At 60.8% G+C, this 24,687-nt stretch overlaps 1 protein-coding gene across 1 annotated transcript in view; it reads left to right on the forward strand.

Annotated features, from left to right (window-relative positions):
- Window positions 1-24,687, forward strand: part of LOC140402900 (DNA-directed RNA polymerase III subunit RPC3-like) — a gene marked incomplete at its 5' end in the record, with an annotated part of 131,308 nt that overhangs the window by 58,898 nt on the left and 47,723 nt on the right. The window contains 2 exons of the mRNA XM_072490528.1: window positions 6,018-6,078; window positions 18,301-18,451. Coding sequence (XP_072346629.1) covers window positions 6,018-6,078; window positions 18,301-18,451 — 212 coding nt within the window. The remainder of the gene's footprint in view (window positions 1-6,017; window positions 6,079-18,300; window positions 18,452-24,687) is intronic.

A 24,687-nucleotide genomic window follows, 5' to 3' on the forward strand; every position in this document is an offset into this window, starting at 1 on the left:
TCAGTGTACAGATATCTCCCCAAGAGAGAGAGGGGACTGAGAGACACCAGTCAGTGTACAGATATCTCCCTGAGAGAGAGAGGGGACTGAGAGACACCAGTCAGTGTACAGATACCTCCCTGAGAGAGAGAGAGGGGGACTGAGAGACACCAGTCAGTGTGCAGATATCTCCCTAAGAGAGAGAGGGGGGACTGAGAGACACCAGTCAGTGTGCAGATATCTCCCTGAGAGAGAGCGGGGACTGAGAGACACCAGCCAGTGTGCAGATATCTCCCTGAGAGAGAGAGGGGACTGAGAGACACCAGTCAGTGTACAGATATCTCCCTGAGAGACACCAGTCAGTGTAGAGATATCTCCCTAAGAGATAGAGAGGGGGACTGAGAGACACCAGTCAGTGTAGACATATCTCCCTGAGAGAGAGAGGGGACTGAGAGACACCAGTCAGTGTACAGATATCTCCCTGAGAGAGAGCGAGGGGACTGAGAGACACCAGTCAGTGTAGAGATATCTCCCTAAGAGATAGAGAGGGGGACTGAGAGACACCAGTCAGTGTAGAGATATCTCCCTGAGAGAGAGGGGGGGCTGAGAGACACCAGTCAGTGTACAGATAACTCCCCGAGAGAGAGAGAGAGAGGACTGAGAGACACCAGTCAGTGTACAGATATCTCCCTGAGAGCGAGAGCGGACTGAGAGACACCAGTCAGTGTACAGATATCTCCCTGAGAGAGAGAGGGGACTGAGAGACACCAGTCAGTGTACAGATATCTCCCCGAGAGAGGGGGGACTGAGAGACACCAGTCAGTGTACAGATATCTCCCAGAGAGAGAGAGGGGACTGAGAGACACCAGTCAGTGTACAGATATCTCCCCGAGAGAGAGGGGACTGAGAGACACCAGTCAGTGTAGAGATATCTCCCTGAGAGAGAGGGGACTGAGAGACACCAGTCAGTGTACAGATATCTCCCTGCGAGAGAGGACTGAGAGACACCAGTCAGTGTACAGATATCTCCCTAAGAGATAGAGAGGGGGACTGAGAGACACCAGTCAGTGTAGAGATATCTCCCTGAGAGAGAGGGGGGGCTGAGAGACACCAGTCAGTGTACAGATAACTCCCCGAGAGAGAGAGAGAGGACTGAGAGACACCAGTCAGTGTACAGATATCTCCCCGAGAGCGAGAGCGGACTGAGAGACACCAGTCAGTGTACAGATATCCCCCTGAGAGAGAGAGGGACTGAGAGACACCAGTCAGTGTACAGATATCTCCCTGAGAGAGAGAGAGGGGGACTGAGAGACACCAGTCAGTGTACAGATATCTCCCTGAGAGAGGGGACAGAGAGACACCAGTCAGTGTACAGATATCTCCCTGAGAGAGAGAGAGGGGACTGAGAGACACCAGTCAGTGTACAGATATCTCCCCGAGAGAGGGGACTGAGAGACACCAGTCAGTGTACAGATATCTCCCTGAGAGAGGGAGGGGACTGAGAGACACCAGTCAGTGTACAGATATCTCCCTGAGAGAGGGGACAGAGAGACACCAGCCAGTGTGCAGATATCTCCCTGAGAGAGAGGGGGGACTGAGAGACACCAGTCAGTGTACAGATATCTCCCAGAGAGAGAGAGGGGACTGAGAGACACCAGTCAGTGTACAGATATCTCCCCGAGAGAGAGGGGACTGAGAGACACCAGTCAGTGTACAGATATCTCCCTGAGAGAGAGAGGGGACTGAGAGACACCAGTCAGTGTACAGATATCTCCCTGAGAGAGAGCGAGGGGACTGAGAGACACCAGTCAGTGTAGAGATATCTCCCTAAGAGATAGAGAGGGGGACTGAGAGACACCAGTCAGTGTAGAGATATCTCCCTGAGAGAGAGGGGGGGCTGAGAGACACCAGTCAGTGTACAGATAACTCCCCGAGAGAGAGAGAGAGGACTGAGAGACACCAGTCAGTGTACAGATATCTCCCCGAGAGAGAGAGGGGACTGAGAGACACCAGTCAGTGTACAGATATCTCCCTGAGAGAGAGAGAGGGGACTGAGAGACACCAGTCAGTGTACAGATATCTCCCAGAGAGAGAGAGGGGACTGAGAGACACCAGTCAGTGTACAGATATCTCCCCGAGAGAGAGGGGACTGAGAGACACCAGTCAGTGTACAGATATCTCCCTGAGAGAGGGAGGGGACTGAGAGACACCAGTCAGTGTACAGATATCTCCCTGAGAGAGAGAGGGGACTGAGAGACACCAGTCAGTGTACAGATATCTCCCCAAGAGAGAGAGGGGACTGAGAGACACCAGTCAGTGTACAGATATCTCCCTGAGAGAGAGAGGGGACTGAGAGACACCAGTCAGTGTACAGATATCTCCCCAAGAGAGAGAGGGGACTGAGAGACACCAGTCAGTGTACAGATATCTCCCTGAGAGAGAGAGGGGACTGAGAGACACCAGTCAGTGTACAGATATCTCCCTGAGAGAGAGGGGACTGAGAGACACCAGTCAGTGTACAGATATCTCCCTGAGAGAGGGGACTGAGAGACACCAGTCAGTGTACAGATATCTCCCTGAGAGAGAGAGGGGGCTGAGAGACACCAGTCAGTGTAGAGATATCTCCCTGAGAGAGAGGGGGGGGGGACTGAGAGACACCCGTCAGTGTACAAATATCTCCCTGAGAGACACCAGTCAGTGTACAGATATCTCCCTGAGAGAGAGAGAGGACTGAGAGACACCAGTCAGTGTACAGATATCTCCCTGAGAGATAGAGGGGACTGAGAGACACCAGCCAGTGTGCAGATATCTCCCTGAGAGAGAGGGGGGACTGAGAGACACCAGTCAGTGTACAGATATCTCCCTGAGAGAGAGAGGGGACTGAGAGACACCAGTCAGTGTGCAGATATCTCCCTGAGAGAGAGAGGGGACTGAGAGACACCAGCCAGTGTGCAGATATCTCCCTGAGAGAGAGCGGGGACTGAGAGACACCAGTCAGTGTACAGATATCTCCCTGATAGAGGGGACTGAGAGACACCAGTCAGTGTACAGATATCTCCCTGAGAGAGAGAGGGGACTGAGAGACACCAGTCAGTGTACAGATATCTCCCTGAGAGAGAGAGGGGACTGAGAGACACCAGTCAGTGTACAGATATCTCCCCAAGAGAGAGAGGGGACTGAGAGACACCAGTCAGTGTACAGATATCTCCCTGAGAGAGAGAGGGGACTGAGAGACACCAGTCAGTGTACAGATACCTCCCTGAGAGAGAGAGAGGGGGACTGAGAGACACCAGTCAGTGTGCAGATATCTCCCTAAGAGAGAGAGGGGGGACTGAGAGACACCAGTCAGTGTGCAGATATCTCCCTGAGAGAGAGCGGGGACTGAGAGACACCAGCCAGTGTGCAGATATCTCCCTGAGAGAGAGAGGGGACTGAGAGACACCAGTCAGTGTACAGATATCTCCCTGAGAGACACCAGTCAGTGTAGAGATATCTCCCTAAGAGATAGAGAGGGGGACTGAGAGACACCAGTCAGTGTAGACATATCTCCCTGAGAGAGAGAGGGGACTGAGAGACACCAGTCAGTGTACAGATATCTCCCTGAGAGAGAGCGAGGGGACTGAGAGACACCAGTCAGTGTAGAGATATCTCCCTAAGAGATAGAGAGGGGGACTGAGAGACACCAGTCAGTGTAGAGATATCTCCCTGAGAGAGAGGGGGGGCTGAGAGACACCAGTCAGTGTACAGATAACTCCCCGAGAGAGAGAGAGAGAGAGGACTGAGAGACACCAGTCAGTGTACAGATATCTCCCTGAGAGCGAGAGCGGACTGAGAGACACCAGTCAGTGTACAGATATCTCCCTGAGAGAGAGAGGGGACTGAGAGACACCAGTCAGTGTACAGATATCTCCCCGAGAGAGGGGGGACTGAGAGACACCAGTCAGTGTACAGATATCTCCCAGAGAGAGAGAGGGGACTGAGAGACACCAGTCAGTGTACAGATATCTCCCCGAGAGAGAGGGGACTGAGAGACACCAGTCAGTGTAGAGATATCTCCCTGAGAGAGAGGGGACTGAGAGACACCAGTCAGTGTACAGATATCTCCCTGCGAGAGAGGACTGAGAGACACCAGTCAGTGTACAGATATCTCCCTAAGAGATAGAGAGGGGGACTGAGAGACACCAGTCAGTGTAGAGATATCTCCCTGAGAGAGAGGGGGGGCTGAGAGACACCAGTCAGTGTACAGATAACTCCCCGAGAGAGAGAGAGAGGACTGAGAGACACCAGTCAGTGTACAGATATCTCCCCGAGAGCGAGAGCGGACTGAGAGACACCAGTCAGTGTACAGATATCCCCCTGAGAGAGAGAGGGACTGAGAGACACCAGTCAGTGTACAGATATCTCCCTGAGAGAGAGAGAGGGGGACTGAGAGACACCAGTCAGTGTACAGATATCTCCCTGAGAGAGGGGACAGAGAGACACCAGTCAGTGTACAGATATCTCCCTGAGAGAGAGAGGGGACTGAGAGACACCAGTCAGTGTACAGATATCTCCCTGAGAGAGGGGACAGAGAGACACCAGCCAGTGTGCAGATATCTCCCTGAGAGAGAGGGGGGACTGAGAGACACCAGTCAGTGTACAGATATCTCCCAGAGAGAGAGAGGGGACTGAGAGACACCAGTCAGTGTACAGATATCTCCCCGAGAGAGAGGGGACTGAGAGACACCAGTCAGTGTACAGATATCTCCCTGAGAGAGAGAGGGGACTGAGAGACACCAGTCAGTGTACAGATATCTCCCTGAGAGAGAGAGGGGACTGAGAGACACCAGTCAGTGTACAGATATCTCCCTGAGAGAGAGAGGGGACTGAGAGACACCAGTCAGTGTACAGATATCTCCCTGAGAGAGAGAGGGGACTGAGAGACACCAGTCAGTGTACAGATATCTCCCTGAGAGAGAGGGAGGAGACTGAGAGACACCAGTCAGTGTACAGATATCTCCCTGAGAGAGAGAGGGGACTGAGAGACACCAGTCAGTGTACAGATATCTCCCTGAGAGACACCAGTCAGTGTACAGATATCTTCCTGAGAGAGAGCGAGGGGACTGAGAGACACCAGTCAGTGTAGAGATATCTCCCTAAGAGAGAGGGGACTGAGAGACACCAGTCAGTGTACAGATACCTCCCTGAGAGAGAGAGGGGGGGACTGAGAGACACCAGTCAGTGTACAGATACCTCCCTGAGAGAGAGGGGACTGAGAGACACCAATCAGTGTAGAGATATCTCCCTGAGAGAGAGGGGACTGAGAGACACCAGTCAGTGTACAGATACCTCCCTGAGAGAGAGAGGGGACTGAGAGACACCAGTCAGTGTACAGATATCTCCCTGAGAGAGAGAGGGGGACAGAGAGACACCAGTCAGTGTACAGATATCTCCCTGAGAGAGAGGGGACTGAGAGACACCAGTCAGTGTACAGATATCTCCCTGAGAGAGAGAGGGGGACAGAGAGACACCAGTCAGTGTACAGATATCTCCCTGAGAGAGGGGACAGAGAGACACCAGTCAGTGTAGAGATATCTCCCTGAGAGAGAGAGGGGGGACTGAGAGACACCAGTCAGTGTAGAGATATCTCCCTGAGAGAGAGAGAGGGGACTGAGAGACACCAGTCAGTGTAGAGATATCTCCCTGAGAGAGAGAGGGGACTGAGAGACACCAGTCAGTGTAGAGATATCTCCCTGAGAGAGAGAGAGGGGACTGAGAGACATCAGTCAGTGTGCAGATATCTCCCTGAGAGAGGGGACAGAGAGACACCAGTCAGTGTAGAGATATCTCCCTGAGAGAGAGAGGGGGGACTGAGAGACACCAGTCAGTGTAGAGATATCTCCCTGAGAGAGAGAGAGGGGACTGAGAGACATCAGTCAGTGTGCAGATATCTCCCTGAGAGAGAGGGAGGGTAGGGGCTGAGAACAATACAGGTTTCTCTGACGTATAGACACCTCAGCTGTATGTGTTAAGAATGTTGGTTCCTGAATGCAGCACAGATCTCCATCGGGCTCTTGCATCGCTGGCACGGGCAACGGTGGAGTCCGTTGTACAGGAAAGGTACGTTGGTCTATGACATCACATCTGTGGAGCACTGGGATCTTACTGTGCTGTGCGTTGGGCTCAGTGTCAGCACAGGCCGGGAGGGCCCTGGGATCTTGCTGTGCTGTGTGTTGGGCTCAGTGTCAGCACAGGCCGGGAGGGGCCCTGGGATCTCGCTGTGCTGTGGGGGAGCTCAGTGTCAGACAGCACAGGCCGGGAGGGCCCTGGGACCTTGCTGTGCTGTGGGGGAGCTCAGTGTCAGCACAGACCGGGAGGGCCCTGGGATCTCGCTGTGCTGTGCGTTGGGCTCAGTGTCAGCACAGACCGGGAGGGGCCCTGGGATCTCGCTGTGCTGTGCGTTGGGCTCAGTGTCAGCACAGACCGGGAGGGCCCTTGGGATCTCGCTGTGCTGTGCGTTGGGCTCAGTGTCAGCACAGACCGGGAGGGGCCCTGGGATCTCGCTGTGCTGTGGGGGAGCTCAGTGTCAGACAGCACAGACCGGGAGGGCCCTGGGATCTCGCTGTGCTGTGGGCGAGCTCAGTGTCAGACAGCACAGGCCGGGAGGGCCCTGGGATCTCGCTGTGCTGTGTGGGAGCTCAGTGTCAGACAGCACAGACCGGGAGGGCCCTGGGATCTTGCTGTGCTGTGGGGGAGCTCAGTGTCAGACAGCACAGACCGGGAGGGCCCTGGGATCTTGCTGTGCTGTGTGGAGCTCAGTGTCAGACAGCACAGGCCGGGAGGGGCCCTGGGATCTCGCTGTGCTGTGGGGGAGCTCAGTGTCAGACAGCACAGGCCGGGAGGGCCCTGGGATCTCGCTGTGCTGTGTGTGGAGCTCAGTGTCAGCACAGGCCGGGAGGGCCCTGGGATCTCGCTGTGCTGTGTGTTGGGCTCAGTGTCAGACAGCACAAACCGGGAGGGCCCTGGGATCTCGCTGTGCTGTGTGTTGGGCTCAGTGTCAGACAGCACAAACCGGGAGGGCCCTGGGATCTCGCTGTGCTGTGTGTTGGGCTCAGTGTCAGACAGCACAGGCCGGGAGGGCCCTGGGATCTCGCTGTGCTGTGTGTTGGGCTCAGTGTCAGCACAGACCGGGAGGGCCCTGGGATCTCGCTGTGCTGTGGGGGAGCTCAGTGTCAGCACAGGCCGGGAGGGCCCTGGGATCTCACTGTGCTGTGGGGGAGCTCAGTGTCAGCACAGACCGGGAGGGCCCTGGGATCTCGCTGTGCTGTGGGGGAGCTCAGTGTCAGCACAGGCCGGGAGGGCCCTGGGATCTTGCTGTGCTGTGTGTGGAGCTCAGTGTCAGACAGCACAGACCGGGAGGGGCCCTGGGATCTCGCTGTGCTGTGGGGGAGCTCAGTGTCAGCACAGGCCGGGAGGGCCCTGGGATCTTGCTGTGCTGTGGGGGAGCTCAGTGTCAGACAGCACAGGCCGGGAGGGCCCTGGGATCTCGCTGTGCTGTGGGGGAGCTCAGTGTCAGACAGCACAGACCGGGAGGGCCCTGGGATCTCGCTGTGCTGTGTGTGGAGCTCAGTGTCAGCACAGGCCGGGAGGGCCCTGGGATCTCGCTGTGCTGTGTGTTGGGCTCAGTGTCAGCACAGGCCGGGAGGGCCCTGGGATCGCGCTGTGCTGTGTGTTGGGCTCAGTGTCAGCACAGGCCGGGAGGGCCCTGGGATCTCGCTGTGCTGTGTGTTGGGCTCAGTGTCAGACAGCACAGGCCGGGAGGGCCCTGGGATCGCGCTGTGCTGTGTGTGGAGCTCAGTGTCAGACAGCACAGGCCGGGAGGGGCCCTGGGATCTTGCTGTGCTGTGGGGGAGCTCAGTGTCAGACAGCACAGGCCGGGAGGGCCCTGGGATCTCGCTGTGCTGTGTGTGGAGCTCAGTGTCAGCACAGGCCGGGAGGGCCCTGGGATCTCGCTGTGCTGTGTGGAGCTCAGTGTCAGCACAGACCGGGAGGGCCCTGGGATCTCGCTGTGCTGTGTGGAGCTCAGTGTCAGCACAGGCCGGGAGGGGCCCTGGGATCTTGCTGTGCTGTGTGGAGCTCAGTGTCAGCACAGACCGGGAGGGCCCTGGGATCTCGCTGTGCTGTGTGTGGAGCTCAGTGTCAGACAGCACAGGCCGGGAGGGCCCTGGGATCTCGCTGTGCTGTGTGTTGGGCTCAGTGTCAGACAGCACAGACTGGGAGGGCCCTGTGATCTCGCTGTGCTGTGGGGGAGCTCAGTGTCAGCACAGGCCGGGAGGGCCCTGGGATCTCGCTGTGCTGTGTGTTGGGCTCAGTGTCAGACAGCACAGGCCGGGAGGGCCCTGGGATCTTGCTGTGCTGTGGGGGAGCTCAGTGTCAGCACAGGCCGGGAGGGCCCTGGGATCTTGCTGTGCTGTGGGGGAGCTCAGTGTCAGACAGCACAGACCGGGAGGGGCCCTGGGATCTCGCTGTGCTGTGGGGGAGTTCAGTGTCAGACAGCACAGGCCGGGAGGGCCCTGGGATCTTGCTGTGCTGTGGGGGAGCTCAGTGTCAGCACAGGCCGAGAGGGGCCTGGGATCTCGCTGTGCTGTGTGTGGAGCTCAGTGTCAGCACAGGCCGGGAGGGCCCTGGGATCTCGCTGTGCTGTGGGGGAGCTCAGTGTCAGACAGCACAGGCCGGGAGGGGCCTGGGATCTCGCTGTGCTGTGCGTTGGGCTCAGTGTCAGACAGAACAAACCGGGAGGGCCCTGGGATCTCGCTGTGCTGTGTGTGGAGCTCAGTGTCAGCACAGGCCGGGAGGGCCCTGGGATCTCGCTGTGCTGTGTGTGGAGCTCAGTGTCAGCACAAACCGGGAGGGCCCTGGGATCTCGCTGTGCTGTGTGTGGAGCTCAGTGTCAGCACAGACCGGGAGGGCCCTGGGATCTTGCTGTGCTGTGTGTGGAGCTCAGTGTCAGCACAGGCCGGGAGGGCCCTGGGATCTTGCTGTGCTGTGGGGGAGCTCAGTGTCAGCACAGGCCGGGAGGGGCCCTGGGATCTCGCTGTGCTGTGGGGGAGCTCAGTGTCAGACAGCACAGGCCGGGAGGGGCCCTGGGATCTCGCTGTGCTGTGTGTTGGGCTCAGTGTCAGGCAGCACAAACCGGGAGGGCCCTGGGATCTCGCTGTGCTGTGTGTTGGGCTCAGTGTCAGCACAGGCCGGGAGGGCCCTGGGATCTCGCTGTGCTGTGTGGGAGCTCAGTGTCAGACAGCACAGGCCGGGAGGGCCCTGGGATCTCGCTGTGCTGTGGTGGGGAGCTCAGTGTCAGACAGCACAGGCCAGGAGGGCCCTGGGATCTCGCTGTGCTGTGGGGGAGCTCAGTGTCAGCACAGGCCGGGAGGGCCCTGGGATCTCGCTGTGCTGTGTGTTGGGCTCAGTGTCAGACAGCACAGACCGGGAGGGCCCTGGGATCTCGCTGTGCTGTGGGGGAGCTCAGTGTCTGCACAGGCCGGGAGGGCCCTGGGATCTTGCTGTGCTGTGGGGGAGCTCAGTGTCAGACAGCACAGGCCGGGAGGGCCCTGGGATCTCGCTGTGCTGTGGGGGAGCTCAGTGTCAGACAGCACAGGCCGGGAGGGCCCTGGGATCTCGCTGTGCTGTGGGGGAGCTCAGTGTCAGCACAGGCCGGGAGGGCCCTGGGATCTTGCTGTGCTGTGGGGGAGCTCAGTGTCAGCACAGACCGGGAGGGGCCCTGGGATCTTGCTGTGCTGTGCGTTGGGCTCAGTGTCAGACAGCACAGGCCGGGAGGGCCCTGGGATCTTGCTGTGCTGTGTGGGAGCTCAGTGTCAGCACAGGCCGGGAGGGCCCTGGGATCTTGCTGTGCTGTGCGGGAGCTCAGTGTCAGCACAGACCGGGAGGGGCCCTGGGATCTCGCTGTGCTGTGCGGGAGCTCAGTGTCAGCACAGGCCGGGAGGGCCCTGGGATCTTGCTGTGCTGTGTGTGGAGCTCAGTGTCAGCACAGACCGGGAGGGCCCTGGGATCTCGCTGTGCTGTGGGGGAGCTCAGTGTCAGACAGCACAGACCGGGAGGGGCCCTGAGATCTCGCTGTGCTGTGGGGAGCTCAGTGTCAGACAGCACAGGCCGGGAGGGCCCTGGGATCTCGCTGTGCTGTGGGGGAGCTCAGTGTCAGCACAGACCGGGAGGGCCCTGGGATCTCGCTGTGCTGTGGGGGAGCTCAGTGTCAGCACAGGCCGGGAGGGCCCTGGGATCTTGCTGTGCTGTGTGTGGAGCTCAGTGTCAGCACAGACCGGGAGGGGCCTGGGATCTCGCTGTGCTGTGTGTGGAGCTCAGTGTCAGACAGCACAGGCCGGGAGGGCCCTGGGTTCTTGCTGTGCTGTGGGGGAGCTCAGTGTCAGCACAGACCGGGAGGGGCCCTGGGATCTCGCTGTGCTGTGTGTGGAGCTCAGTGTCAGACAGCACAGACCGGGAGGGGCCCTGGGATCTTGCTGTGCTGTGGGGGAGCTCAGTGTCAGCACAGGCCGGGGGGCCCTGGGATCTCGCTGTGCTGTGGGGGAGCTCAGTGTCAGACAGCACAGACCGGGAGGGGCCCTGGGATCTCGCTGTGCTGTGGGGGAGCTCAGTGTCAGCACAGGCCGAGTGGGCCCTGGGATCTTGCTGTGCTGTGTGTTGGGCTCAGTGTCAGACAGCACAGGCCGGGAGGGCCCTGGGATCTTGCTGTGCTGTGGGGGAGCTCAGTGTCAGCACAGACCGGGAGGGGCCCTGGGATCTTGCTGTGCTGTGCGTTGGGCTCAGTGTCAGACAGCACAGGCCGGGAGGGCCCTGGGATCTTGCTGTGCTGTGTGGGAGCTCAGTGTCAGCACAGGCCGGGAGGGCCCTGGGATCTTGCTGTGCTGTGTGGGAGCTCAGTGTCAGCACAGGCCGGGAGGGCCCTGGGATCTCGCTGTGCTGTGGGGGAGCTCAGTGTCAGCACAGGCCGGGAGGGCCCTGGGATCTTGCTGTGCTGTGGGGGAGCTCAGTGTCAGCACAGGCCGGGAGGGCCCTGGGATCTTGCTGTGCTGTGGGGGAGCTCAGTGTCAGCACAGACCGGGAGGGGCCCTGGGATCTTGCTGTGCTGTGCGTTGGGCTCAGTGTCAGACAGCACAGGCCGGGAGGGCCCTGGGATCTTGCTGTGCTGTGTGGGAGCTCAGTGTCAGCACAGGCCGGGAGGGCCCTGGGATCTTGCTGTGCTGTGGGGGAGCTCAGTGTCAGCACAGGCCGGGAGGGCCCAGGGATCTCGCTGTGCTGTGCGTTGGGCTCAGTGTCAGGCAGCACAAACCGGGAGGGCCCTGGGATCTCGCTGTGCTGTGTGTTGGGCTCAGTGTCAGACAGCACAGGCCGGGAGGGCCCTGGGATCTTGCTGTGCTGTGGGGGAGCTCAGTGTCAGGCAGCACAAACCGGGAGGGCCCTGTGATCTCGCTGTGCTGTGGGGGAGCTCAGTGTCAGCACAGGCCGGGAGGGCCCTGGGATCTCGCTGTGCTGTGGGGGAGCTCAGTGTCAGCACAGGCCGGGAGGGCCCTGGGATCTTGCTGTGCTGTGGGGGAGCTCAGTGTCAGCACAGGCCGGGAGGGCCCAGGGATCTCGCTGTGCTGTGCGTTGGGCTCAGTGTCAGGCAGCACAAACCGGGAGGGCCCTGGGATCTCGCTGTGCTGTGTGTTGGGCTCAGTGTCAGACAGCACAGGCCGGGAGGGCCCTGGGATCTTGCTGTGCTGTGGGGGAGCTCAGTGTCAGGCAGCACAAACCGGGAGGGCCCTGGGATCTTGCTGTGCTGTGTTGGGCTCAGTGTCTGCACAGCACAGACCGGGAGGGCCCTGGGATCTTGCTGTGCTGTGGGGTAGCTCAGTGTCAGCACAGGCCGGGAGGGCCCTGGGATCTCGCTGTGCTGTGGGGGAGCTCAGTGTCAGACAGCACAGGCCGGGAGGGCCCTGGGATCTTGCTGTGCTGTGTGGGAGCTCAGTGTCAGCACAGGCCGGGAGGGGCCCTGGGATCTTGCTGTGCTGTGTGTGGAGCTGTGTCAGACAGCACAGGCCGGGAGGGCCCTGGGATCTTGCTGTGCTGTGTGGGAGCTCAGTGTCAGCACAGGCCGGGAGGGGCCCTGGGATCTCGCTGTGCTGTGTGTTGGGCTCAGTGTCAGGCAGCACAAACCGGGAGAGCCCTGGGATCTCGCTGTGCTGTGTGTGGAGCTCAGTGTCAGACAGCACAGGCCGGGAGGGCCCTGGGATCTCGCTGTGCTGTGTTGGGCTCAGTGTCAGACAGCACAGGCCGGGAGGGGCCTGGGATCTCGCTGTGCTGTGTTGGGCTCAGTGTCAGACAGCACAGGCCGGGAGGGGCCTGGGATCTCGCTGTGCTGTGTTGGGCTCAGTGTCAGACAGCACAGGCCGGGAGGGGCCTGGGATCTCGCTGTGCTGTGGGGGAGCTCAGTGTCAGCACAGGCCGGGAGGGGCCCTGGGATCTCGCTGTGCTGTGGGGGAGCTCAGTGTCAGCACAGACCGGGAGGGGCCCTGGGATCGCGCTGTGCTGTGGGGGAGCTCAGTGTCAGCACAGACCGGGAGGGGCCCTGGGATCTCGCTGTGCTGTGTGTGGAGCTCAGTGTCAGACAGCACAGGCCGGGAGGGGCCCTGGGATCTTGCTGTGCTGTGTGTTGGGCTCAGTGTCAGACAGCACAGGCCGGGAGGGCCCTGGGATCTCGCTGTGCTGTGCGGGAGCTCAGTGTCAGCACAGGCCGGGAGGGCCCTGGGATCTTGCTGTGCTGTGGGGGAGCTCAGTGTCAGACAGCACAGACCGGGAGGGGCCCTGAGATCTTGCTGTGCTGTGGGGGAGCTCAGTGTCAGACAGCACAGACCGGGAGGGGCCCTGGGATCTTGCTGTGCTGTGTGTTGGGCTCAGTGTCAGACAGCACAGGCCGGGAGGGCCCTGGGATCTCGCTGTGCTGTGGGGGAGCTCAGTGTCAGCACAGACCGGGAGGGCCCTGGGATCTCGCTGTGCTGTGGGGGAGCTCAGTGTCAGCACAGGCCGGGAGGGCCCTGGGATCTTGCTGTGCTGTGTGTGGAGCTCAGTGTCAGCACAGACCGGGAGGGGCCTGGGATCTCGCTGTGCTGTGGGGGAGCTCAGTGTCAGCACAGACCGGGAGGGCCCTGGGATCTCGCTGTGCTGTGTGTGGAGCTCAGTGTCAGACAGCACAGGCCGGGAGGGCCCTGGGTTCTTGCTGTGCTGTGGGGGAGCTCAGTGTCAGCACAGACCGGGAGCGGCCCTGGGATCTCGCTGTGCTGTGTGTGGAGCTCAGTGTCAGACAGCACAGACCGGGAGGGGCCCTGGGATCTTGCTGTGCTGTGGGGGAGCTCAGTGTCAGCACAGGCCGGGGGGCCCTGGGATCTCGCTGTGCTGTGGGGGAGCTCAGTGTCAGACAGCACAGACCGGGAGGGGCCCTGGGATCTCGCTGTGCTGTGGGGGAGCTCAGTGTCAGCACAGGCCGAGTGGGCCCTGGGATCTTGCTGTGCTGTGTGTTGGGCTCAGTGTCAGACAGCACAGGCCGGGAGGGCCCTGGGATCTTGCTGTGCTGTGGGGGAGCTCAGTGTCAGCACAGACCGGGAGGGGCCCTGGGATCTTGCTGTGCTGTGCGTTGGGCTCAGTGTCAGACAGCACAGGCCGGGAGGGCCCTGGGATCTTGCTGTGCTGTGTGGGAGCTCAGTGTCAGCACAGGCCGGGAGGGCCCTGGGATCTTGCTGTGCTGTGTGGGAGCTCAGTGTCAGCACAGGCCGGGAGGGCCCTGGGATCTCGCTGTGCTGTGGGGGAGCTCAGTGTCAGCACAGACCGGGAGGGGCCCTGGGATCTTGCTGTGCTGTGCGTTGGGCTCAGTGTCAGCACAGGCCGGGAGGGCCCTGGGATCTTGCTGTGCTGTGGGGGAGCTCAGTGTCAGCACAGACCGGGAGGGGCCCTGGGATCTTGCTGTGCTGTGCGTTGGGCTCAGTGTCAGACAGCACAGGCCGGGAGGGCCCTGGGATCTTGCTGTGCTGTGTGGGAGCTCAGTGTCAGCACAGGCCGGGAGGGCCCTGGGATCTTGCTGTGCTGTGGGGGAGCTCAGTGTCAGCACAGGCCGGGAGGGCCCAGGGATCTCGCTGTGCTGTGCGTTGGGCTCAGTGTCAGGCAGCACAAACCGGGAGGGCCCTGGGATCTCGCTGTGCTGTGTGTTGGGCTCAGTGTCAGACAGCACAGGCCGGGAGGGCCCTGGGATCTTGCTGTGCTGTGGGGGAGCTCAGTGTCAGGCAGCACAAACCGGGAGGGCCCTGTGATCTCGCTGTGCTGTGTTGGGCTCAGTGTCTGCACAGCACAGACCGGGAGGGCCCTGGGATCTTGCTGTGCTGTGGGGTAGCTCAGTGTCAGCACAGGCCGGGAGGGCCCTGGGATCTCGCTGTGCTGTGGGGGAGCTCAGTGTCAGACAGCACAGGCCGGGAGGGCCCTGGGATCTCGCTGTGCTGTGGGGGAGCTCAGTGTCAGACAGCACAGGCCGGGAGGGCCCTGGGATCTTGCTGTGCTGTGTGGGAGCTCAGTGTCAGCACAGGCCGGGAGGGGCCCTGGGATCTTGCTGTGCTGTGTGTGGAGCTGTGTCAGCACAGGCCGGGAGGGCCCTGGGATCTCGCTGTGCTGTGTGTTGGGCTCAGTGTCAGGCAGCACAAACCGGGAGAGCCCTGGGATCTCGCTGTGCTGTGTTGGGCTCAGTGTCAGACAGCACAGACAGGGAGGGCCCTGGGATCTTGCTGTGCTGTGTGTGGAGCTCAGTGTCAGACAGCACAGGCCGGGAGGGCCCTGGGATCTCGCTGTGCTGTGCGTGGAGCTCAGTGTCAGACAGCACAGACCGGGAGGGCCCTGGGATCTCGCTGTGCTGTGTTGGGCTCAGTGTCAGACAGCACAGACAGGGAGGGCCCTGGGATCTTGCTGTGCTGTGTGTGGAGCTCAGTGTCAGACAGCACAGGCCGGGAGGGCCCTGGGATCTCGCTGTGCTGTGCGTGGAGCTCAGTGTCAGACAGCACAGACCGGGAGGGCCCTGGGATCTCGCTGTGCTGTGTGGGAGCTCAGTGTCAGACAGCACAGACCGGGAGGGCCCTGGGATCTCGCTGTGCTGTGTGGGAGCTCAGTGTCAGACAGCACAGACCGGGAGGGCCCTGGGATCTCGCTGTGCTGTGGGGGAGCTCAGTGTCAGCACAGGCCGGGAGGGGCCCTGGGATCTCGCTGTGCTGTGCGGGAGCTCAGTGTCAGCACAGGCCGGGAGGGCCCTGGGATCTTGCTGTGCTGTGGGGGAGCTCAGTGTCAGCACAGGCCGGGAGGGCCCTGGGATCTCGCTGTGCTGTGGGGGAGCTCAGTGTCAGACAGCACAGGCCGGGAGGGCCCTGGGATCTCGCTGTGCTGTGGGGGAGCTCAGTGTCAGCACAGGCCGGGAGGGCCCTGGGATCTCGCTGTGCTGTGTGTGGAGCTCAGTGTCAGCACAGGCCGGGAGGGCCCTGGGATCTCGCTGTGCTGTGTGTTGGGCTCAGTGTCAGACAGCACAGGCCGGGAGGGCCCTGGGATCTCGCTGTGCTGTGTGTGGAGCTCAGTGTCAGACAGCACAGGCCGGGAGGGCCCTGGGATCTCGCTGTGCTGTGGGGGAGCTCAGTGTCAGCACAGGCCGGGAGGGCCCTGGGATCTTGCTGTGCTGTGTGTGGAGCTCAGTGTCAGACAGCACAAACCGGGAGGGCCCTGGGATCTTGCTGTGCTGTGTGCGGAGTTCAGTGTCATACAGCACAGGCCGGGTGGGCACTGGGGTCTCGCTGTGCTGTGGGGGAGCTCAGTGTCAGCACAGACCGGGAGGGCCCTGGGATCTTGCTGTGCTGTGGGGGAGCTCAGTGTCAGACAGCACAGGCCGGGAGGGCCCTGGGATCTTGCTGTGCTGTGTGGAGCTCAGTGTCAGACAGCACAGGCCGGGAGGGCCCTGGGATCTTGCTGTGCTGTGTGTGGAGCTCAGTGTCAGCACAGACCGGGAGGGCCCTGGGATCTCGCTGTGCTGTGGGGGAGCTCAGTGTCAGACAGCACAGACCGGGAGGGCCCTGGGATCTCGCTGTGCTGTGGGGGAGCTCAGTGTCAGACAGCACAGACCGGGAGGGCCCTGGGATCTCGCTGTGCTGTGGGGGAGCTCAGTGTCAGACAGCACAGACCGGGAGGGGCCCTGGGAGCTCGCTGTGCTGTGGGGGAGCTCAGTGTCAGACAGCACAGACCGGGAGGGCCCTGGGATCTCGCTGTGCTGTGTGTGGAGCTCAGTGTCAGACAGCACAGGCCGGGAGGGGCCCTGGGAGCTCGCTGTGCTGTGGGGGAGCTCAGTGTCAGACAGCACAGACCGGGAGGGCCCTGGGATCGCGCTGTGCTGTGTGTTGGGCTCAGTGTCAGACAGCACAGGCCGGGAGGGGCCCTGGGATCTTACTGTGCTGTGCGTTGGGCTCAGTGTCAGCACAGACCGGGAGGGCCCTGGGATCTCGCTGTGCTGTGGGGGAGCTCAGTGTCAGACAGCACAGGCCGGGAGGGGCCCTGGGATCTCGCTGTGCTGTGCGTGGAGCTCAGTGTCAGACAGCACAGACCGGGAGGGCCCTGGGATCTTGCTGTGCTGTGTGGAGCTCAGTGTCAGACAGCACAGGCCGGGAGGGCCCTGGGATCTTGCTGTGCTGTGTGGAGCTCAGTGTCAGACAGCACAGGCCGGGAGGGCCCTGGGATCTTGCTGTGCTGTGTGTTGGGCTCAGTGTCAGCACAGACCGGGAGGGCCCTGGGATCTCGCTGTGCTGTGCGTGGAGCTCAGTGTCAGACAGCACAGACCGGGAGGGGCCCTGGGATCTCGCTGTGCTGTGCGTGGAGCTCAGTGTCAGACAGCACAGACCGGGAGGGCCCTGGGATCTTGCTGTGCTGTGGGGGAGCTCAGTGTCAGACAGCACAGGCCGGGAGGGCCCTGGGATCTTGCTGTGCTGTGGGGGAGCTCAGTGTCAGACAGCACAGGCCGGGTGGGCACTGGGGTCTCGCTGTGCTGTGGGGGAGCTCAGTGTCAGCACAGGCCGGGAGGGGCCCTGGGATCTTGCTGTGCTGTGGGGGAGCTCAGTGTCAGCACAGGCCGGGAGGGCCCTGGGATCTCGCTGTGCTGTGGGGGAGCTCAGTGTCAGACAGCACAGACCGGGAGCGCCCTGAGATCTCGCTGTGCTGTGGCGAGCTCAGTGTCAGACAGCACAGGCCGGGAGGGCCCTGGGATCTTGCTGTGCTGTGGGGGAGCTCAGTGTCAGGCAGCACAGGCCGGGAGGGGCCCTGGGATCTTGCTGTGGGGGAGCTCAGTGTCAGACAGCACAGGCCGGGAGGGCCCTGGGATCTTGCTGTGCTGTGGGGGAGCTCAGTGTCAGACAGCACAGGCCGGGAGGGCCCTGGGATCTTGCTGTGCTGTGGGGGACCTCAGTGTCAGACAGCACAGACCGGGAGGGCCCTGGGATCTTGCTGTGCTGTGTGTGGAGCTCAGTGTCAGACAGCACAGGCCGGGAGGGCCCTGGGATCTCGCTGTGCTGTGTGTTGGGCTCAGTGTCAGCACAGGCCGGGAGGGCCCTGGGATCTTGCTGTGCTGTGGGGGAGCTCAGTGTCAGCACAGGCCGGGAGGGTTGGATATTAATGGGTTAATGGAATTGGATATTAGTGGGTTAATGCGATTGGATATTAATGTGTTAATGGGATTGGATGTTAATGGGTTAATGGGATTGGATATTAATGGGTTAATGGGGTTGGATAGTAATGGGGTTGGATATTAATGGGTTAATGGGGTTGGATATTAATGGGTTAATGGGGTTGGATAGTAATGGGGTTGGATATTAATGGGTTAATGGGGTTGGATAGTAATGGGGTTGGATATTAATGGGTTAATGGGGTTGGATAGTAATGGTGTTGGATATTAATGGGTTAATGGGGTTGGATAGGAATGGGGTTGGATATTAATGGGTTAATGGGGTTGGATATTAATGGGTTAATGGGGTTGGATAGTAATGGGGTTGGATATTAATGGGTTAATGGGGTTGGATAGTAATGGGTTAATGGGGTTGGATAGTACTGGGGTTGGATATTAATGGGTTAATGGGGTTGGATATTAATGGGTTAATGGGGTTGGATAGTAATGGGGTTGGATATTAATGGGTTAATGGGGTTGGATAGTAATGGGGTTGGATATTAATGGGTTAATGGGATTGGATATTCCTGTCTGTGCTTCCCACACAGGTTTGGATCCCGCTCAGCTCGAATTTTCCGACTTCTGCTCCGCAAACGCCACTTGGAACAGAAGCAGGTGGAGGATTTTGCGATGATTCCTGCGAAAGAAGCGAAAGAGATGATGTACCAAATGCTGTCCGATAACTACATGTCCCTGCAGGTAGAGAGAGCACCCTCCCCGAGACTCAGCATCGCTCTTCAAACCCTCCCCGAGTCTCAGCATCGCACGTCACACCCTCCCCGAGACTCAGCATCTCTCTTCAAACCCTCCCCGAGTCTCAGCATCGCCCGTCACACCCTCCCCGAGACTCAGCATCGCTCTTCAAACCCTCCCCGAGTCTCAGCATCGCCCGTCACACCCTCCCCGAGACTCAGCATCGCTCTTCAAACCCTCCCCGAGTCTCAGCATCGCTCTTCAAACCCTCCCCGAGACTCAGCAACGCTCTTCAAACCCTCCCCGAATCTCAGCATCGCACGTCACACCCTCCCCGAGACTCAGCATCGCTCTTCAAACCCTCCCCGACTTTCAGCATCGCTCTTCATACCCTCCCCGAGACTCAGCATCGCTCTTCATACCCTCCCCGAGACTCAGCATCGCCCTTCATACCCTCCCCGAGACACAGCATCGCCCTTCATACCCTCCCCGAGTCTCAGCATCACCCGTCACTCCCTCCCCGAGACTCAGCATCACTCTTCAAACCCACCCCGAGTCTCAGCATCGCCCGTCACACCCTCCCCGAGACTCAGCATCACTCTTCAAACCCTCCCCTTGTCTCAGCATCGCTCTTCACACCCTCCCCGAGTCTCAGCATCGCCTGTCACACCCTCCCCGAGACTCAGCAACGCTCTTCAAACCCTCCCCGAGTCTCAGCATCGCACGTCACACCCTCCCCGAGACTCAGCATCGCTCTTCAAACCCTCCCCGAGTTTCAGCATCGCTCTTCATAACCTCCCCGAGACTCAGCATCGCCCTTCATACCCTCCCCGAGACTCAGCATCGCCCTTCATACCCTCCCCGAGTCTCAGCATCACCCGTCACTCCCTCCCCGAGACTCAGCATGACTCTTCAAACCCACCCCGAGTCTCAGCATCGCTCTTCATACCCTCCCCGAGACTCAGCATCGCTCTTCACACCCTCCCCGAGACTCAGCATCGCCCGTCACACCGTCCCCGAGACTCAGCATCGCTCTTCATACCCTCCCCGAGTCTCAGCATCGCCCGTCACACCCTCCCCGAGACTCAGCATCGCCCGTCACGCCCTCCCCGAGACTCAGCATCGCCCTTCACACCCTCCCCGAGACTCAGCATCGCTCTTCATACCCTCCCCGAGACTCAGCATCGCTCTTCACACCCTCCCCGAGACTCAGCATCGCTCTTCATACCCTCCCCGAAATTCAGCATCGCTCTTCAAACCCTTCCCTGAGACTCTACATCGCTCTTCAAACCCTCCCCTTGTCTCAGCATCGCTCTTCAAACCCTCCCCGAGTCTCAGCATCACCCGTCACACCCTCCCCGAGACTCAGCATCGCTCTTCAAACCCTCCCCGAGTCTCAGCATCGCCCGTCACTCCCTCCCCGAGACTCAGCATCGCTCTCCAAACCCTCCCCGAGTCTCAGCATCGCCCGTCACACCCTCCCCGAGACTCAGCATCACTCTTCAAACCCACCCCGAGTCTCAGCATCGCTCTTCATACCCTCCCCGAGACTCAGCATCGCTCTTCACACCCTCCCCGAGACTCAGCATCGCCCGTCACACCGTCCCCGAGACTCAGCATCGCTCTTCATACCCTCCCCGAGTCTCAGCATCGCCCGTCACACCCTCCCCGAGACTCAGCATCGCCCGTCACGCCCTCCCCGAGACTCAGCATCGCCCTTCACACCCTCCCCGAGACTCAGCATCGCTCTTCATACCCTCCCCGAGACTCAGCATCGCTCTTCACACCCTCCCCGAGACTCAGCATCGCTCTTCATACCCTCCCCGAAACTCAGCATCGCTCTTCAAACCCTTCCCTGAGACTCCACATCGCTCTTCAAACCCTCCCCTTGTCTCAGCATCGCTCTTCAAACCCTCCCCGAGTCTCAGCATCACCCGTCACACCCTCCCCGAGACTCAGCATCGCTCTTCAAACCCTCCCCGAGTCTCAGCATCGCCCGTCACTCCCTCCCCGAGACTCAGCATCGCTCTCCAAACCCTCCCTGAGTCTCAGCGTCACACTTCATACCCTCCCCGAGACTCAGCATCGCCCGTCACACCCTCCCCGAGACTCAGCATCGCCCGTCACACCCTCCCCGAGACTCAGCATCGCCCGTCACACCCTCCCCGAGACTCAGCATCGCCCTTCATACCCTCCCCGAGACTCAGCATCGCTCTTCAAACCCTCCCCGAGTCTCAACATCGCCCGTCACACCCTCCCCGAGACTCAGCATCACCCGTCCCACCCTCCCCGAGACTCAGCATCGCCCTTCATACCCTCCCCGAGACTCAGCATCGCTCTTCATCCTCTCCCCGAGACTCAGCATCGCCTGTCACACCCTCCCCGAGACTCAGCATCGCCCTTCATACCCTCCCGGAGTCTCAGCATCGCCCGTTACACCCTCCCCGAGACTCAGCATCGCCCGTCACACCCTCCCCGAGACTCAGCATCGCCCTTCATACCCTCCCGGAGTCTCAGCATCGCCCGTTACACCCTCCCCGAGACTCAGCATCGCCCGTCACACCCTCCCCGAGACTCAGCATCGCTCTTCAAATACTCCCCGAGTCTCAGCATCGCCCGTCACACCCTCCCCGAGACTCAGCATCGCTTTTCAAATCCTCCCCGAGTCTCAGCATCGCCCGTCACACCCTCCCCGAGACTCATCATCGCTCTTCAAACCCTCCCCGAGAGTCAGCATCGCCCGTCACTCCCTCCCCGAGACTCAGCATCGCCCTTCATACCCTCCACGAGACTCAGCATCGCTCTTCAAACCCTCCCCGCGTCTCAGCATCGCTCTTCAAACCCTCCCCAAGGATCAGCATCACCCGTCACACCCTCCCCGAGACTCAGCATCGCTCTTCATACCCTCCCCGAGTCTCAGCATCGCCCGTCACACCCTCCCCGAGACTCAGCATCGCTCTTCAAACCCTCCCCGAGTCTCAGCATCGCCCGTCACACCCTCCTCGAGACTCAGCATCGCCCGTCACACCCTCCCCGAGACTCAGCATCGCCCTTCATACCCTCCCCGAGACTCAACATCGCTCTTCAAATCCTCCCCAAGTCTCAGCATCGCCCGTCACACCCTCCCCGAGACTCAGCATCGCCCGTCACACCCTCCCCGAGACTCAGCATCGCCCGTCACTCCCTCTCGGAGACTCAGCATCGCCCGTCACACCCTCCCCGAGACTCCGCATCGCCCGTCACACCCTCCCCGAGACTCAGCATCGCTCTTCATACCCTGCCCGAGTCTCAGCATCGCCCGTCACACCCTCCCCGAGACTCAGCATCGCTCTTCAAACCCTCCCCGAGTCTCAGCATCACCCGTCACACCCTCCCCGAGACTCAGCATCGCTCTTCAAACCCTCCCCGAGTCTCAGCATCGCCCGTCACACCCTCCCCGAGACTCAGCATCGTTCTTCAAACCCTCCCCGAGTCTCAGCGTCACCCTTCATACCCTCCCCGAGACTCAGCATCGCCCGTCACACCCTCCCCGAGACTCAGCATCGCCCGTCCCACCCTCTCCGAGACTCAGCGTCGCCCGTCACACCCTCCCCGAGACTCAGCATCGCCCTTCATACCCTCCCCGAGACTCAGCATCGCTCTTCAAACCCTCCCCGAGTTTCAGCATCGCCCGTCACACCCTCCCCGAGACTCAGCATCGCCCGTCCCACCCTCTCCGAGACTCAGCGTCGCCCGTCACACCCTCCCCGAGACTCCGCATCGCCCGTCACTCCGTCCCCGAGACTTAGCATCGCTCTTCAAACCCTCCCCGAGTCTCAGCATCGCTCTTCAAACCCTCCCCGAGTCTCAGCATCACCCGTCACACCCTCCCCGAGACTCAGCATCGCCCGTCACACCCTCCCCGAGACTCAGCATCGCTCTTCATACCCTCCCCGAGACTCAGCATCGCTCTTCACACCCTCCCCGAGACTCAGCATCGCTCTTCATACCCTCCCCGAAACTCAGCATCGCTCTTCAAACCCTTCCCTGAGACTCCACATCGCTCTTCAAACCCTCCCCTTGTCTCAGCATCGCTCTTCAAACCCTCCCCGAGTCTCAGCATCACCCGTCACACCCTCCCCGAGACTCAGCATCGCTCTTCAAACCCTCCCCGAGTCTCAGCATCGCCCGTCACTCCCTCCCCGAGACTCAGCATCGCTCTCCAAACCCTCCCTGAGTCTCAGCGTCACACTTCATACCCTCCCCGAGACTCAGCATCGCCCGTCACACCCTCCCCGAGACTCAGCATCGCCCGTCACACCCTCCCCGAGACTCAGCATCGCCCGTCACACCCTCCCCGAGACTCAGCATCGCCCGTCACACCCTCCCCGAGACTCAGCATCGCCCTTCATACCCTCCCCGAGACTCAGCATCGCTCTTCAAACCCTCCCCGAGTCTCAACATCGCCCGTCACACCCTCCCCGAGACTCAGCATCACCCGTCCCACCCTCCCCGAGACTCAGCATCGCCCTTCATACCCTCCCCGAGACTCAGCATCGCTCTTCATCCTCTCCCCGAGACTCAGCATCGCCTGTCACACCCTCCCCGAGACTTAGCATCGCTCTTCAAACCCTCCCCGAGTCTCAGCATCGCTCTTCAAACCCTCCCCGAGTCTCAGCATCACCCGTCACACCCTCCCCGAGACTCAGCATCACCCGTCCCACCCTCCCGGAGTCTCAGCATCGCCCGTTACACCCTCCCCGAGACTCAGCATCGCCCTTCATACCCTCCCCGAGACTCAGCATCGCTCTTCAAACCCTCCCCGAGAGTCAGCATCGCCCGTCACACACTCCCCGAGACTCAGCATCGCCCTTCATACCCTCCCCGAGACTCAGCATCGCTCTTCATCCTCTCCCCGAGACTCAGCATCGCCTGTCACACCCTCCCCGAGACTCAGCATCGCCCTTCATACCCTCCCGGAGTCTCAGCATCGCCCGTTACACCCTCCCCGAGACTCAGCATCGCCCGTCACACCCTCCCCGAGACTCAGCATCGCTCTTCAAATACTCCCCGAGTCTCAGCATCGCCCGTCACACCCTCCCCGAGACTCAGCATCGCTTTTCAAATCCTCCCCGAGTCTCAGCATCGCCCGTCACACCCTCCCCGAGACTCAGCATCGCCCGTCACACCCTCCCCGAGACTCATCATCGCTCTTCAAACCCTCCCCGAGAGTCAGCATCGCCCGTCACTCCCTCCCCGAGACTCAGCATCGCCCTTCATACCCTCCACGAGACTCAGCATCGCTCTTCAAACCCTCCCCGCGTCTCAGCATCGCTCTTCAAACCCTCCCCAAGGATCAGCATCACCCGTCACACCCTCCCCGAGACTCAGCATCGCTCTTCATACCCTCCCCGAGTCTCAGCATCGCCCGTCACACCCTCCCCGAGACTCAGCATCGCTCTTCAAACCCTCCCCGAGTCTCAGCATCGCCCGTCACACCCTCCTCGAGACTCAGCATCGCCCGTCACACCCTCCCCGAGACTCAGCATCGCCCTTCATACCCTCCCCGAGACTCAACATCGCTCTTCAAATCCTCCCCAAGTCTCAGCATCGCCCGTCACACCCTCCCCGAGACTCAGCATCGCCCGTCACACCCTCCCCGAGACTCAGCATCGCCCGTCACTCCCTCTCGGAGACTCAGCATCGCCCGTCACACCCTCCCCGAGACTCAGCATCGCTCTTCACACCCTCCCCGAGACTCAGCATCGCCCGTCACTCCCTCTCGGAGACTCAGCATCGCCCGTCACACCCTCCCCGAGACTCAGCATCGCCCGTCACTCCCTCTCGGAGACTCAGCATCGCCCGTCACACCCTCCCCGAGACTCCGCATCGCCCGTCACACCCTCCCCGAGACTCAGCATCGCTCTTCATACCCTGCCCGAGTCTCAGCATCGCCCGTCACACCCTCCCCGAGACTCAGCATCGCTCTTCAAACCCTCCCCGAGTCTCAGCATCACCCGTCACACCCTCCCCGAGACTCAGCATCGCTCTTCAAACCCTCCCCGAGTCTCAGCATCGCCCGTCACACCCTCCCCGAGACTCAGCATCGTTCTTCAAACCCTCCCCGAGTCTCAGCGTCACCCTTCATACCCTCCCCGAGACTCAGCATCGCCCGTCACACCCTCCCCGAGACTCAGCATCGCCCGTCCCACCCTCTCCGAGACTCAGCGTCGCCCTTCACACCCTCCCCGAGACTCAGCATC

This window comes from Scyliorhinus torazame, chromosome 26 (assembly GCF_047496885.1).
Source record: "Scyliorhinus torazame isolate Kashiwa2021f chromosome 26, sScyTor2.1, whole genome shotgun sequence".
NCBI classification, from domain to species: Eukaryota; Metazoa; Chordata; class Chondrichthyes; order Carcharhiniformes; family Scyliorhinidae; genus Scyliorhinus; species Scyliorhinus torazame.